Source organism: Taurulus bubalis (genome assembly GCF_910589615.1).
Source record: "Taurulus bubalis genome assembly, chromosome: 1".
NCBI classification, from domain to species: domain Eukaryota; kingdom Metazoa; phylum Chordata; class Actinopteri; order Perciformes; family Cottidae; genus Taurulus; species Taurulus bubalis.
The window spans coordinates 34,312,044-34,326,369 of NC_136589.1; the positions used below are offsets into that span (position 1 = coordinate 34,312,044).

The following is a 14,326-nucleotide window of genomic DNA, read 5'->3' on the forward strand; positions in this document are numbered from 1 at the left end:
CACAGACATTACAGGGAAGTAATTCAAATTCAGAATAACACCGGCTTTAACCTTTTAAAACAGGCATTTTCACAGTTTAAAACACAGTAATGAATGTCACCTCCACCCCTGCTCACTCTCACTCGCTCGATCACGCCACAACAACGTTAGAAACACAGGTATCTAGGCTGGACTTGGACCTCTACAAATGTAAGAAACGTCAACATTCATGAGGCGACAGAATGGAGCCCCTCTGATCATTTTGATTGATCCTCAGTGTGGGCGGGGATACCCTCTCCCTCAGGTTCTGATTGGTCCTTGTTCAGAGCTGGACTCCCCTGTTCTCGCTCCGTGTCGTCCTGCTCAGGAGTGTGAGTGGGTGGGTCATAGTCACAGGCCAGCTCTGACTCCTCAGTGTGGGAGGGGCTGCAGTCAAAAGTAAACTCCGAAGGGTACTCGGTGAACGAAGGGCTCTCCTGGAGCACCAACTCCGACGACTGACTTGAGACGTCCCCGGGGCTGGTTTCAAACTGCAAACTCGATTGGTCCGAGAAGTTGACGGGAATCTCTTTGTACTGGAGGTCTGGCTGCTCCTCCACGTCCGGGGGTTTGGGCTCCCGTGGCAACGAGAGCCCCCTGTGGCGGATGCACAGCTTGTGCAGTTCTGTTACCTCGGATACGTTTGTGCTGTTCCCACTGTCCCGGAAACTGGCCAACGGAGGGCGCACTTTTACTCCAGTCACCGTCACTGAGCCCTCGATGGCCTTACGCAGCTGGAGATGCAGAGCCACAGTCGGCAGGGAGAAATTAAAAGGGAGTAGTAGAAATAAAGAAGTGAGGAAAGCAGAAAAAAGGGAGTAGGAAAGAGAAGGTGATCATAGACAGAAATACATCTCTTTGACAAACAATTGATGAGAACATGTGCACACCTCTTTGAGAGAGACCACTCCAACCAGACGTCCCATGCTGGTGACATAGGCGTGATCCAGACCCAGCAGAGAGAAGATAGTGTGGGTCTGTGTCAGAGAAGAGATGGGTCATGGCCTGAATACAGACTCAGAGAGGGTTTCATTTGCATTTTGGATCAGGGTTATGGAAATTATTATACCAGGATATGTTTGCCCTTTTGAGATCCTACAGTCATATATTCATGCTGTGAGACAAGGCTTTGGACGTCAACTAATCATTGCATACACAGATACATGTGTGATTTATGTTGGATAATGCTTCTGACCCAAGTCAAAAAGTTACATGTAGACTTCAAATTCAGAGAATAAAGTAGTTGAAATTAGTGATACTAACACTAAAGTGATAAAGAACATGACATTGAGTACTTTAACTTTTGGTACTTTAAGTATATTCTAATGCTTTCCTAGTGTGTACTTTAGAATGCGGTATTTCTACACTGTGGTGTTGTTACTTTTACTTGAGTAAGATGTCAGAGTACTTCCTCCACCACTGCATACTACATGGGATAAAACGAGCAGCTCTTCCACCTGACGTTCATTTTGCCCTCGTCTGTCGGGTCAGGCCATTATCGGTCTGATCCCAGCATTAGTGAAAGCATTACAGCAGTTAGGAATTGCATTATAATTAAGTGTCATTAGCTCGGTTGGCAATGTTCACCGTTCACGTTATTCCACAGGGGTTCATGGTATGCTAAGCTATGAAACCAGAGAGGACGTTGAAGCCAGTGGTAAAATGCACAATCAAACTGCATTTTAAAAGCATCACGTTTGACCCAGTGAGACAATTACCAAATATACTGTCAGAAATTAAAAACTGTGGTAAAAATACAGAAGGTTGACACATTCGCAGGGCATTTAATGTTAACTATTAAAAATCATTTCATGAGGAAAAAAGGCTACTGTGTGAAAAACAGGATGTTGGTGTTGTACCTTATGAAGAGATGTTTGTTCCACCAGCTGGAAAGGAGCGGGATCAATCTTGCAGTTCTTGAAATCCACCGGCTCGTCGAGCTGCTGCTCCTCCCACTCCGCTATCTGCAATGAGAGAGATGTCAAAACATTGAAACCTGGAGTTGTAAAATTCATTTTTGAATATTTTCGGTTGCGTGCAGTGCAGGTCTCACGTCTGATGGGGTCATGCCATCTTCCCCTTCAGTAGAGTCCTAAATGACAAAACATACACTGTCCCTGTTTATATACACACACACACACACACACACACACACAGACACAGACACAGGTTTATAGACAAAAAGTAAGATTCACATACGGTGATCTGAGGGGATGATCCCAGTAAAACCAGTACCCAGAAGAACTATTATTTATTTACACAATCAAACACAAATGCTCAAAAGCACCCGATGACGCCACCACACACATCACCTGCAGTGCAGAAAGCTGATGAAACATTTTGCTTCATGTTGAAAAGACGATAAGACGATGAATCTCTCTCTCTCTGTCTCTCTCTCTCTCTCTCTGTCTCTCTCTCTGTGTCTCTGTCTGTCTCTCTCTCTCTCTCTCTCCAAATATTTTGGTCGAGCACTCACTACGTTCGCGTTGCAAGGCAACGGTTACTAAGCAACAGTATCTAGGCGGCAGAAAATCTCACCGCCATGGAGATCCTCACGCGCTTGGGCCTGGGTTGTCTTTTTTCTGGAGGAGCCGGCCCAGCCGGACTCTAACCGCCGGGAAGAGAGGGCATCAAACACAGCAGAACATTAACAGAGCATCAGTGGAACAGGACAGGTTTACCATTTTAAATTGGATCTCAGTCTGACTTCTACTGGGAGAAGCCCCCGTGATGGGAGCAGTGTTGCTGAAAGGGTATAATTACTACAACACAGATGAAGGTGCGGGCACAAAAAACTGCAATGAAACCCAATGCTAAGACCATTGGTTGATAGATACACTGCCAGAAAAAAGGTTTGCTAAACACCTTATATTTGAGCATTTTTGTTGAGCACTTTGAAGCCTTATTTCACAGTATCACATACTATCAAATCAACTATTAGATGGATTGCCATGGCACTTTGTTCAAACATTCTTGTCTTCCACTGGATGCATTGTAATAACTTTGATGATCCTTTGACTTTTCATCCATTTTAAATTTGTCCAATAATTTTGTTTATGACCAAATAATTGTAAAAAGACATTCAGCTGTACTTTGTGTTTAGTGCTAATTAGCAAATATGAGCTCGCTAACACGCTTAACTAAGATGGTCAACATGACACCACATCATCATTTTAATCCTATCAGACATTTAAGAGAGATGTCCCTGATTAGCATATGAATTCTTTAGTTCAGGCGTATTTCGTCCGATCACAATGACCTTTGACCGCCAAATTCTAATCAATTCAACATTGAAGTGCAAGTGGAGGTTTATGCCAAATTTGAAGAAAGCTGCTCAAAGCGTACCTGATATATTGCGTTCATCAAAATTGGTCAGAAGTGAGGTCACAGCGACCTTGACCTTTGACCAATGTTACTTAAAATGCTCTCAAAAATGCTTGCATGTCCGATGTTTAAACCCGTTTGACTGGCAGTGAATATTTGGTGAAGGGGCAATGACTCACAGAGTTTTTAAAAACAAAACTGCAGTATGAGATCACAAAGGAAAGCCCTGCTGCCTGTGGGCGGATGCTGCCCCTCAGCAGGAGGAAGAGGTGGATGGCATATGTGTGTACAATATGTGTCACTTTCATACTGTACATTTTCACCCACACACATATATATTGTATCCCTCGTTCTTTCTCACCTCCAGCAGCTCCTTGTCTTGGTCAGCACAGGATATGGTCTGAGAGCCTCAGAGGGAAAGAGACAAACATCTTTTTTCATTTCATTTGGATTTGAAATCTGATTATTTGAAATCTATGTTTGTATAATATATATATAATTTTTTGGGGTATTGTTATTTTTTGCAGCGATAAATTACATACTATTTGGCGTCTCTGTGTCGCTGATGGCTGACACAGTTTTCAAGGCAGATTTCAGAGGAAGTTGAACATTGGTAACCACTGGGCTGAAGGAGGAAGACTCCTCTGTGGAGATCTACATGGAACATGTATTAGGAAAGGAAACCAGACACAAGTGCGCATGCACACACGGACAGCCGCAGAAAACCCAGAAAAGACAGACACATGCACATAAACAAACACGACAGCAAAGGTAAGGGCACAGATGACAGAGACAAAGAAGAAATGTGTTAATGTCGAAACAAAGCACATCTATCGAGTCAACAGTAAACACTTACCACGACAGTTCCATCTGTGCCTTTACCTACTGCTACAGGCCTCACACATGCTGCGCCTGATCCACTTTTAATCTACTGTTACAACCCAACCCAAGCCAGACTTTGCCCCAGCCCAGCCCTGGCGCCCCCGCACGCCTCACACCTGTTGGGTGCTCACCAGGAAGCGGACCGCTTGGCGAGCGTTGGTGTTGGTGGAGGAGTTGATTAGGGAGCAGGGGGAGCTGGGCGTGCTGTCGGTGGTCAGGCTGTGCAGGTGATCCTGGGTGCCGTTGTCCTGGGCCAACTGGCGGAGGTACTCCAGCCTCCGCAGGCGGCCCAGCTGGAGAGAGAGCAGAGACTGAAGCTGCAGTCGCTCTATGGAGCCCAGGAGGATCATGGAGTCTGAAGGAGCGGGGAGGAAGATGAAGGGGAAAAGGGGAACAAGAGATTAGTTTGGGAATGAGATGAAAGTGGTGAAGCAGACAAAGCTCACAGAGGTCAAAGTGGAACATAAAATAACTGTTGTGGCAGTTTCAGTAAGCCGTTAAGATCGAAAAAGTACCGGAGGTTTAAAGTGATAATGATCTTATAACCCTATCAAAGTTATTCTTATTATTGGAACAGTTTCATATTCCCAAATCATAATTTTGCCAATCAGATTATTGTATTTAGACAGCTTGTGTTTTCCTTTTTTTTTTTTTTTAAGTATGGTTTCATTTTTAATAGTTTATTTAAATTATTTTTAAAACCAGTTTATATTCCTGAAAGTTATGTGTTGATTAAGTGATCATTTAGGTGTCTGCTGTGTACTATTATATCAGAACTGGTATCATAACAATAGCAGCCCTAGTCCTGCACGTGTATCAAGTCGAACGGCGAGACTTGCAGAGATGGACATAAATGTGAATTCCCTTACCACTGGACTCAACCAGGGCCAGTGTTTTGAGCTGACCAGTCAGCAGCATCTCCTGCAGGTCACGATAGCAGGAATGAAGAGTGATGTAGCGCACATCCCTAACCATGATGTCCTCCACACGGATATTATACTTCCTGAAACATGGAACAGGGCAGGTGATGTTGAAACGGGGGAGTAGGGCGATGTGAGTGCAAGAGAGGGAGAGAGGTGATGCAAAACACACGAGGGCATGAAAGATAGAATATAAAATGTCAGGGATAAGTCCTTCTTGAGTGTTCATTTAAAAACAAACTGTTGGGTAGACTCACTCGTGATGTCCCATGCCCAGTTCAGGCAGATATGGGAGTTTCTTGATGCGGATGATGGAGTCGTACAGTGATGGTTGGAGCGACTGGGCCACGGCGTTGGCCAGGATCACCGCGATCATCACAGGCAGGATGTGGGAGATCTGACCAGTCAGCTCAAACACTATGACTGCTGTGGATACAGTGTGGGTGACTGCTCCAGACAACGCTGCAGCACCTGTGTAGGAGGGAATTAAAGAAAAATGTCTTCTTAAAGCCGTTCACAGGCCGTTAACAGACAAGTGTTTAGTGTGTGATCAAGCATCTTTTCAAACAGCAATACAATATGTGACTGTTTAATAAGCTAGAAAATATCAACTTGTTATTAATCAGAGAGGAATTTCCTGAAAGATAGCAAATCCAAACCAGATTTTCATTTTCAGTCATTCTAATTAATAACATTTAGCGCCATTCTGTCACACTAACCAGTGAGTCGCAACCGTAGCAATTTTGAAAGATTTTCTATTTTACTTCGGTCCAAAACGTAGTGTTCAACTAAAGTGGAATCAGATTTCATCAGTCACATTCTATAAACTGGCATGGAGGAATATGGCTGCAGCTTTACAGCGGGGATGATTTCAATCACACAGGAGAATTGAACACTGCCTAGAAAATAAGATACTAAAAAGGTGAATTATGTACTGTGCGTAAAAGAACTCACCAACTACAGCATAACCACCGGGGACTATGGGATACACGCTGCCGTCAGCATGTATGCCATCAGGAAACATAGTTGCCATGACCTCTCCAACGAGTCTGCCAAATGCTGCGCCTGTCAGTCACACACAGACGTTATACAGGTGTTATTTGAAGGGTGTTCTTTCTCTTCATTGCAGTGAAGACATGAGAAAACAAAATGTAGATTTCATTCACCAATAAGAAAAACTGGCATGAAGGCCCCGCAAGGAACCGGCATGGTGGTGGCCACAGCCGACATCCAGAACTGAGGCAGAGAGACAAGCGTCATGAAGAGTCACCAAACCGAACACATTTGCCAGACATATGTCGAAGGCCTACCTTCATGACGATGAAGAGGATGAGTGTGATGAAGACGTTGACCTGTGGGTGTTTCCAGGCATGGTGGTGGCTGATGTAGTCAAACTCCTCCGCCACGCCCTGGCGGCACCAGGTGCGGTTGTCGAACAGCGCAACCAGAGACTCGTGCTGCGTCAGCTGGCGGGTTGACACGAAAGAAAAGTCATCCGAATGTCTGTTTCTTATTCCGCCATACCTGACAGACCTAAGAGGCCTTAAAGGTCAGCAGCAAAGGCTGTGTTGATAGTCTACTGGAAATCCCTGCAGCCCATAATGCTGCATTTGATGCGACTGGTTGATGTGTTTTAATTGTTTTACTGCATAGCTCGTTTTTCAATAACTCACAGGACTCTCCTTGTGATAGCATTATGAGACTGAGTGGATCATCCCAATGAAATACAGTTTTTGGAATGAATTTTGAGTTTTGTAATCTGTGCACTGCTAAAATACTCCATTTTAACCGGCCATTTGGAATGTTATTGACCCAAATCTTTAAAATATTGTTGAGAAACAAGTGCAACTTTCTTGATGCCAGTTCAGCAACTTGTCTTATTCTGTTTTGTGCCAGGATTTCTTTCAATAAATGAGCTTCGCTGCCTGTAAAGCTGCACAGGACAAATAAAAGGTATTCTCTAAGCTCGCTAGCAGATTTGTTCTTCTTCTTGTTTTGACAGTCTGAAAGGCTCAATATGAATCTTAATGGCTTGTTATGCAAGACGACTGTGAAGTATGGCAGCTGCACAGGCAACACCAGCACAAAAAGTGTGATCTCTGCATCTCTAAAGAAGACAAAAAAGCTCAAACTACATTTCACTGTATTGTGTCAATTGTCAGACATTTCCAGTGGCAGTACAATGTGTCTGAATGCACTTCATCTGAACCGGAGGCTTTTTTCTTTGTTGTTTTTTTGTTGCAAAAATACTGCAGTGTTATTGAGAAGCATAGGTAAAACAAAAAACTAAATTATACAAAGACTATGACAATAAACATCAGGTTTTCTGTTGATTGCATTCAAAAGATGAAGAAAACAAAGATTTTAATTTGTCTTTATCTTTAAAGCAATCCACATCAGGAAACATGGCCGCTATTGGACAGCTTATGCTACCAAATAAGAGGAGCACAAAATGGCACACAACTTGACACCAAGTCCATCAATCATCGAACAACAGTCGAGTCTTAAGAGCATGAAAGTATTTTCTCACCTGTCCGGCCATGAACTGCCCGAAGCCCGGTGGGAACGTGAGAGTGGAGACCAGCAGGGTGACGAGTGCGGGATACACCAGACGCCTGACAGGAAAAGATGGACTGCGGGGTCATTAATGGGTGTGCTTGTCACACTGTATGAGCATGCTTGATTTCTGGATGAGGAGAATGGAAAGACTATAAATAGCTTCCTGTGATGAGTGAAACTGACCCAAGGACATACAAGGACTTTACCTACATCTCCAAATATTATGTTAACTTTGCGAGATAAGACACCATCCCATTTTAAACACAAGTTTCAGGGCGCATAAGCCGAATTTGGATTATTTTTGGTACAGTTGTAATGGTTAAAATGTGGCTTTTCAATATGCATCTTATTTATTCATGTTTCTTTTCAGGAAATATATGAATATTCGCTTTCTTGCCGGGGGTTAGATGAGAAGATTGATACCACTTAGCGTCAGCCGACAGTCAGTTAGCTTAGCATAAAGACTGGAAACAGAGGGGAACTGCTAGCCTGACTCTATCCCCCTACCAGCATCTCTAAAGTTTACTAATTAATACATTATATCTTGTTTGGTTGTAAAAATGACGAGTTGAGCCAGGCTAGCCGTTTTTGTCTGGCTGGTCCATGCTAAGCTAAGCTAGCTGTCTGCTGGCCGTGGCTTCATACGTACCGGCTGTACAGACAGGAGAGTGTGTCAATCCTCTCCTCTGGCTCTCGGCAAGAAAGTGAATAAGTACAGTTTCCCAAAATGTCAATCCCCAGAAGTGTAGATGCTACGTGCGACATCAGGAATCAGATACTCACTTCCTCAGCAAGAACTTGTTAATAGTCTTCTGCTTCCTCATGCACTCTACAATCAGCCGGTTCAGGTAGACAAACAGAGCGCCACCAAAACCACAGGCAATCCTGCAGACAGACAAAGACACACATTTTTGGTCTGTTGAAGGTGAAACACAAGAACAAAACCAGCTCCACTGAAAAGCAATCACAATAACACTGAAATACTATTTCATATTTTATTGCGCCTGGTAAAGTCACTTTATTGGGGCTCCTTGACAGGAAGCCAACCAGTGTTCATTTCTTGTTTTTCTCCAGTAAAACGTATTGGCGTCAAACAAATCGAATTTCGCATGCGACGATGTGGATACAGCCTCTACTTGTAATCAGCAGAGTAAAAAGTTAATTTCATGCCTCACTCATTGAATACGAATCAACCTTCAGACTCTCAGCAGGATTGTGAATGTGAACAGGCCGAGACTACAGAGAAAGAGACTCCCTTCAGGCGCCAAACTGCTTTGGGATCGGTATAATGTGGCGTCAGTCCAGAGAAACATGCTCACCCGAGGATGGCAAACGCCGGCAGCTCCTGAAGGTCAAACGGGAAGTCGAGACGGAAACGTGTCTTAAAGAGAGCAGTGATGGTCTCTGAGGAAAAAGAGGACTGTTGTCAGTCTGTGTAGATGTCTTTTTGTTACAGATGTAGCTCTATTACACTGACCTTTGAATGGAACTGAACACCAAATGTTTAAAACGATATACCGTATCATTCTGTGATGCAACATTTTACAGATGGGGGCTTTATATATATATATATATATATATATATATATATATATATATATATATATATATATATGGGGTGATTAATAACATATAAAGCATGATCAAACTAAAACTGTTCAATATTCTCTAATTTATTATCATCGATCCAGACAACGGAAAAAAACACAACATAGTAGAGTCACAATACACACCCAGGTACACGAAGCAGAAAACTGTTAAAAATGGGGAAATGGTCTTTGCTAAACAAATAATTCGTCCCTAACCTTCCTCCTGGTTCCACACTGCCAGCACTCTGAATATGAAGGCACTGAAGGTGGCGGCAAAGAAGCCCCTCCAGTAGTTCCTCACAGCAAAAAACGTAGAAGTGACCTCAATGCTGAACAGCACCCCTGCACCACACAAACAAAACACACTCGAAGATGTTATCCAAGAAATGGTTGAAACGGCCATTATGGAAAATGGCCAAAAGGGAAATTTGAACATCTACATTTCAATAGATTGGCAACTCTGACAGAGTTTGACCTGACAGAGGCTCGAAAGGAAAAATCAAATGGTCACCTAAAGCAACTAGAAACATTGTGGACATTCATGGACGTTTTCCATGTCAATTTGGCCAATAGTTAAACAGATGGATTGACAGAAATTGGCAACTGGTCTCCTCCTAGCGGTGTAAGTATCCCCCCATCTAATTATCTCCCATAATTATCGACCATAATTAGATAGCAGAGGCTGCAGCCGTGTTGTCTTACCTCCAATAGGGGCAGCGAAGCAGCAGCCCACGCCCACTGCACAGGCAGCCGACAGCATCTCTGTGTTCCTCAGCTCGTTCTGTGCAACAAGAGTCAGATATACACACACAGGTAGACACGCACGCACGCAAATCCCAACAGGTGTACATGGACGTGCAAATGCCACAAACACGCAATACACAACAAATGCATTTATTATGAAAAAGCAGATTCACCAACTGTTTACAAATGCAACAGTTTTGCTTTCAAGCTGCGCTGTATCTTTTGCACATTCAATAACATCACATATATGAGTTCTGGGATATGGGAGGCCATGATCGAAAACCCCAGGATTGAGTGATGAAATCATGGGAATGGCATGTTTCTGTAGAAGCAAAGACGTCGCAGATCGATGCCTCGCTGCTACGGTTCACTGAACAGAATCAAACTGCGCAGACAAATGGAAAAGCATCAATCTCTCTCTCTCTGCTTCTGAAATGGACGGCATGGATTATTAACGTTGATGGAATTGGCAATAAAGAAACTCTCTGTCTCATGCAATTCATACCTTGCTTCCCTCAAAAGGCTCTTCCTTTAGCAGTGAAAGTGGGGGGACAAAGAGACAGAAATATGTGTGAGTGTAGAAGTTACCTTTCATTTCTGCTCCTGGAAGACAGCCAACTTATTATCCAAACCACACAAAATCAAACAAGCGGCGAATGAGCTTCAGCAAACACTGTCTTGATTCGGCAGTGAACTAAATTAACATTTTTGCCTGATTATGTTTAATGGCTGCACAGTCGACGCTTGGACTATTTCAGGCTTTTTAACTGTACTGGCATGAGTTTCTCTTCCTCCTCATCCCTGCAGTCTATCTTCCTCCGTACTGATGGTGATGATGGTGCTGCTGGTACATGGAGGAGAAGCATAGCCCACTGTCCACTGCAGAAATAGGCAGAAGCCGAGCGTGGGGTCTCACATAAGTGGAGGTGAGAGTGTGTCCTGGGGAACGGCAGAGAGTCAAGTAAAACACCAAGATTTTTTAAGAGTAACGTTGATTCTGTGTGTTTTTCTTGCAGCTTCACCCCATTGAGGACCAAAGGAAAAGACACAACGGATGAAGAAGATCCTCCCATGTGGGTAAATGTTGCCCATTCTCATTTCTTCTCAGAAACTATTTATGCCTCTGCTTTTCAATAAGTGGCTGTAATTGGGTGCATTTACATTTTAATTTAAATTGTCCCTCTCGAACAAATAAAAAACTTGAAACTTGAATTAAAAGTTAAAATCCACCCTGCAATACTTCAAATCAATGGAAAAAAATATATATTATAATAACTGTAACTGGTTCAACACAGACAAAGACATGTCATGTGGAGATACAGTATTTCCAGTGCGAGAACAAGTCATTTTGACTGCAAAAACCTTTCCAACTACTTAAATCATCAGCAGTAAATCTGATTTAAGTAGGAAGTGGGCTTGTGTTGCGATGCTCCCTGGTTAGATCCCTTAACGGTCAGCCGCTCCCTGACGTGAATGTGTGTAAATAGGGCAATCCTGTAAAAGATAGCATTGATCATAATGAAACTTGTCTTGACTTATAAAGGTTAAAAAAAGAAAGAAAAAGGTGCACTTGTGATTCTTGGTGATTATGCACAATGAAGCTTTGAACCCGATTAAATATGGAAACCTTTGTAGCATGTGATTACCCTCTCCCCATCACTGTGTGTTTGCTGCCTCTCTAAACTTTCACACTGTCATATGGACTCAAAAAAATCTTTGTATTTTAGTGCACTTTTATCATTTGGCAAAAGTTCAGATTGACCTTTCATTCTAAAAAAAATCCTGACGCACAAGTAGATGAAGCCAAATCTGGGGAAGCAGCTGCACACACAAAAGTCTGGCATACACTGACCATAGATGTTTGAAAGTACTGCAACCTTAAGTGGATTATCCTTTAACGTACAGGTGAAAGCATGAACGTGCAGTTCTTGTCTCACTCTTGGACATAATTTGAATCCTTTAAAACTGCAATCTGCAATGTGATGCTGGATTCGTGAATTGGTTGTTGCTTGGTTGTTGTAATTGAGTGTAGAGAGCACCACCAACGACTATATATAAATATAATGGTATCCTCATCAGGTAAGTTGATGGGGAATGTTCCAGTGAGAGACTAAATCTGCGAAGTTCCTTAAAAGTTCAATAACTCAAACAGGTTTAACTTTGTGCATCAGGAAATCTGCATTTTTTTTAAAAATGCAGTTGCTCACCGTGTAAATCCCACCGAAAAGAGGAGCCATAAATTTGCTCAGCAGGGCTGCGCACAGACTGGCAACATGAACAAAGGGTCCCTGAGAAAGAGAGATCAGGACGTTAGCAGACAGGATATGACTGAAAGCACATTTTAGTAGAGCATGCTGCACTCAGGTTCAGGGGCATTACTCAAAATCGATTAAAGACTGCTCAGATTCAAACAACTTTATAACCTCCCAAATGGGGAAATGCAAGTGTTATTAGCAGCAAATCACTTTTTTATTTTCCCAACAGCGACTTTAATGAGACTAGAAGAAGCAAGATTATTAAATCCCGCCCGACAGGAAACTTTAAAAACTGCCAAGCAGTCTGTCATGTGTAATTTGTGCAGCCCAGGAGACTGTGATGGCGAGCGATGAAGGAAAAATAAACCCTCTACCTCCTTTCCCAGGGGCATCCCACTGCCCAGAGCGCAGGTCAGACCGATGACTTTGGCCACAAACGTCTTAAACGTCAGATACTCCTTCAGGACCACCCCCCTCAGTATCGTCTTCATCTCAGGAATACCTGAACCTGGGAGATTAAAAAGAAAGAGACGCCAGGTGGGATGATGGAGAGAAGAGAAAAGATGAGTCGAAGGGAAGCAATTACAGAGAAAAAGGGATGAGGGGAATACATAAAGAGCAAGGGAGGCGGGTGAGGGGAAGAGCTGATTGATATTCATATAGTTTTCTGTATGCACATCTCATCAGAGCTATACTGTATGGAATTCCTGCAGATGTGACCACTAAGACATGGACAGCACATGGACCGTATGCTGCATTACAGAGCCAATTACATTATTCAAACAGAAATATGGCGAGGAATTAGAGACACGCATACATGTGTTCATGCATGAATAGTGGAAATGTATAGAAGTAAGTGTGTGTGTGCATGTGTATGTGTGTGTGTGTGTGTGTGTGTGGTCTTACCCACAGCCTGAGGCGCCAGTATCTGTGTGAATCCTGCTGAGAAAGTGATGAGCACTACAGGGTAGGTGACCCAAGCGATGTACTGCAGAAGCATGTTACTGTCCAGTCCCCCATACATCCACTTCTGTGCTGCAAACACACACAGATGCGCGCATGCACACACACACACACACACACACACACACACACACACACACACACACACACACACACACACACACACACACACACACACCTTCATCTCAGTATAATGCGGTAGAAAACTAAACCAATTAACGGCCAGTTTCCCCATAACATGATTTGTTGTGAAGAGATTCACACGATTCCTCTGCTCTTCATTGCTGCTCTTTGACCTCCCTTCTTTGTCTTATTCATGCATTTCTCTGCACTCATATCAGCTGTGTGGCCTCCTCTTCCTCATTGGGGATTTAGCTCTCTTCCTGTCTAATTTACCATTCCATGAAGCTCTTTAGAGGAAGCAGTTATTGCATTGCCTTTTCCCTCCATTATGCCGGCATTCTTTACACATAAAATAGTTTTTCTTAAACACTCTCCATAGTGGATAAGTAATATCATTTGAAAAAAAGGAATAGGTTATAAGTAACAGAGGTTTTGGAAAACAATGGCCTTTCCTTTCTCGCTCTGTCCGTCTCACCTTCTTGGCAGAAGGCGATGGCGTAGTCCATGACCCAGCTGACCAGAGCCATGAGCAGCCCCAGCAGAATGAGGAAGATCCAGTCCTCCCCCACCCGCGAGATCAGGAACTTCTGGCAGCGGGACGCACATACTGAGGGCACAGAGACAGAGGGAAAGCAAAAACTAAAATCTTTGAAATTAATCTTGAAAGTGTGAAAAGAGACTGAAGGAAAATAGTTGTTGGTGTGAGACTGAAAGGAACCAGCTGTGTCAGAGGGGAAGGAAAAGGCAGAAATGCATGTGTAGTGAAGGAGGAGAAAAAGGATGAATGGAAGGATTTAGGCCATGGAAGTGCAAGGAAGGATTAGGCAATGCAACATGCATTTGATATACACTTGACATGTGACAGCTCTCCATTTAAACCCACCAGTTAAGTTATGGCGGGACAAACTATGTGTTGGATTTTAAGTATTTTTGCATCAATTAGCCCAAA

General features: G+C 43.2%; 1 protein-coding gene across 1 annotated transcript in view; it reads right to left on the reverse strand.

Annotated features, from left to right (window-relative positions):
* Nucleotides 1-236: 236 nt before the first annotated feature.
* Nucleotides 237-14,326, reverse strand: part of clcn2a (chloride channel, voltage-sensitive 2a) — a gene marked incomplete at both ends in the record, with an annotated part of 28,198 nt that continues 14,108 nt past the window's right edge. The window contains 23 exons of the mRNA XM_079230799.1: nucleotides 237-752; nucleotides 909-995; nucleotides 1,878-1,982; nucleotides 2,072-2,110; nucleotides 2,557-2,625; nucleotides 3,704-3,750; nucleotides 3,885-3,996; nucleotides 4,341-4,579; nucleotides 5,094-5,227; nucleotides 5,402-5,615; nucleotides 6,099-6,209; nucleotides 6,311-6,380; nucleotides 6,455-6,610; nucleotides 7,675-7,777; nucleotides 8,487-8,588; nucleotides 9,023-9,107; nucleotides 9,509-9,634; nucleotides 9,995-10,073; nucleotides 10,542-10,565; nucleotides 12,244-12,324; nucleotides 12,666-12,799; nucleotides 13,198-13,326; nucleotides 13,853-13,984. Coding sequence (XP_079086925.1) covers nucleotides 237-752; nucleotides 909-995; nucleotides 1,878-1,982; nucleotides 2,072-2,110; nucleotides 2,557-2,625; nucleotides 3,704-3,750; nucleotides 3,885-3,996; nucleotides 4,341-4,579; nucleotides 5,094-5,227; nucleotides 5,402-5,615; nucleotides 6,099-6,209; nucleotides 6,311-6,380; nucleotides 6,455-6,610; nucleotides 7,675-7,777; nucleotides 8,487-8,588; nucleotides 9,023-9,107; nucleotides 9,509-9,634; nucleotides 9,995-10,073; nucleotides 10,542-10,565; nucleotides 12,244-12,324; nucleotides 12,666-12,799; nucleotides 13,198-13,326; nucleotides 13,853-13,984 — 2,894 coding nt within the window. The remainder of the gene's footprint in view (nucleotides 753-908; nucleotides 996-1,877; nucleotides 1,983-2,071; nucleotides 2,111-2,556; nucleotides 2,626-3,703; nucleotides 3,751-3,884; nucleotides 3,997-4,340; nucleotides 4,580-5,093; nucleotides 5,228-5,401; nucleotides 5,616-6,098; nucleotides 6,210-6,310; nucleotides 6,381-6,454; nucleotides 6,611-7,674; nucleotides 7,778-8,486; nucleotides 8,589-9,022; nucleotides 9,108-9,508; nucleotides 9,635-9,994; nucleotides 10,074-10,541; nucleotides 10,566-12,243; nucleotides 12,325-12,665; nucleotides 12,800-13,197; nucleotides 13,327-13,852; nucleotides 13,985-14,326) is intronic.